This window comes from Amphimedon queenslandica, unplaced genomic scaffold (genome assembly GCF_000090795.2).
Source record: "Amphimedon queenslandica unplaced genomic scaffold, v1.1 AMPQUscaffold_11930, whole genome shotgun sequence".
Taxonomy (NCBI): domain Eukaryota; kingdom Metazoa; phylum Porifera; class Demospongiae; order Haplosclerida; family Niphatidae; genus Amphimedon; species Amphimedon queenslandica.
The window spans coordinates 11567-13456 of record NW_003547831.1 but is presented as its reverse complement, the minus strand read 5'-3'; the positions used below and the strand labels follow the sequence as shown (position 1 = coordinate 13456).

Sequence of the window (1890 nt, the reverse complement as noted above, 5' to 3'; positions counted from 1 at the left end):
AATCATCCTGTCGCCTCTCGTTACCATAGAAACAGACCCCTCCCACCACATACCCACAATAACCACACCTCAAGAACACCTGAAGGACCTCACAGGAACCAGAGGAGGAGGGGAACAGGACGAGGGTATTAATGATGATGAGAGTGTTGATGATTGGGACGACTGTGGGTTGGAGGAGATGCTTCAAAATGAGGAAGCGTCTAAACTGTTTGAGAGCATATGCTTAGAGCAAGAGACCCACCAGATTAACAGGAGTAGTAGAGACACTGACGGTCAGTGGATTGGAGAGGAGACTGACTGTATGATAATGGATAATGAAGGAGGATCAATGTCTACTGGTGGAGATGATCAATATACTGGTAAATAATACACTTCTTTGCTTATTTATTTGTTGTTTATTGTTTTTGTTGTTCAGATATTCCTCCTCCTACAAAGGATCATGTTGATAAACTGAAGGAATCGTTTGGTCACTCGAATTTTAAAACGTAAGTTAATTAATGAGACATTGGAATCAAAAATTGATTTAATTTTTTCATATCATAATAATTATTCTAATTAGTGAGCAGTGGAGGATCATACACTCTATACTGAAGGATAGGAGGGACACTTGTGCTGTCATGGCAACAGGTCAGTCAACTAATAGTAATTACATGTACTGTATGCAGTAATTATAATTGACATCATTCTAACGCCTACTGTAATGTATTTTTCAGTCGCGAATTGTACCAAATTTGGAAGTTGATCATTGACTAAATTTTTTATTAATCACTACTTATAGTACTTATTAATGAAGAATTCACCCAAATTAGTAATTAAATGTTCACAGTACTAGAATATTGGGAAATAGCATTAGTAATGATTGTAACACTATCAATCTTCTTGATCTGTGTTTGGAGGTGGTTGATTTCTATTCTCAAGCTTTCTTTTAACAGCCGCTACAATCCCTGTAATAATGGCTGCGATTCCACCACCAATCACAGCTCCTGCTGCTCCTCCTATTATATTCCCTGTTACTGGTACAACTGTCCCTGCTGCTCCACCTATTGCTCCACCCACCATTGCTCCAATTGCAGTAGTACCACTGACAGCTCCTGCTTTCATTAACAATATTCGATATTTTGCTATTAATTTGAGGAAATTGCCAGCATCTTCACTGCTTCATTTGATGCATTTATTCCACAGTTCTTTTAACCAGTCGTCAGTTGTTGGTAGTTGTCTCTCGTCCTCATCTCCAGCGATACAGAATGGTATTTCATCAATGGTCTCCTTCTCCAATGTGGGGCTAAGGAATCCATGAACATGTCCTTGGAAATCTTCTATCTCACTTTTTATTATCTCGGCTTTGTTGGGTAATTTTTTAATATTTTTTAGCTGAAGGAATGCATTTGCAAACGTCAGTACAATCACTGATCTATCCCACATTTCTCGTCTCAAGTTTTCTCCAAGAACTTTGAACATCTTCCTGACTCCTTCGTCTGCTCTGTGATTCATTTTCACACAGATCAGTATTAGATCAAACTTATTGGATTGTGCAATCTCTTTAACAATGCTATTGCCACTCTTCCCTCTTGTATCACTGAACCCAGTAGTATCATAGACCTTCAACTGTATTCCTTCATAGGCTCCTTCATGCACTTTAACTTCAGACGTTACTGCTCCTGCTCCATGACCAACTTTAGCTACAGTGTCTCCCAGTAAAGCATTGATGAGTGTTGATTTACCAGCTCCAGTGGGACCAATCACTAATATATTGACAGGATCTTCTCTTTGACTCAATCTTTGTATGGCATCTTGTATCTGCTTCTCTTCTTTTTCATTGAAATTACTATTATATTGTTCAACTGATTGAATGGAACAATTGTTTTCAGTAGGGCCCTGACAGCTAGCCAT

At 38.6% G+C, this 1890-nt stretch overlaps 2 protein-coding genes across 2 annotated transcripts; one reads left to right on the top strand and one right to left on the bottom strand.

Moving 5' to 3' along the window:
• The first annotated feature begins 6 nt into the window (after positions 1-6).
• On the top strand, positions 7-668 carry LOC109588691 (Werner syndrome ATP-dependent helicase homolog). The gene is made up of 3 exons (XM_020004826.1): positions 7-359; positions 416-485; positions 560-668. The coding sequence occupies exons 1-3, from the start codon at positions 179-181 to the stop codon at positions 666-668; spliced, it is 360 nt and encodes a 119-aa protein (XP_019860385.1). The 5' UTR covers positions 7-178.
• Positions 669-1158: 490 nt separating this feature from the next.
• On the bottom strand, positions 1159-1890 carry LOC105315046 (GTP-binding protein A-like). Its single transcript, XM_011409542.1, has one exon. The coding sequence runs from the start codon at positions 1888-1890 to the stop codon at positions 1159-1161; it is 732 nt and encodes a 243-aa protein (XP_011407844.1).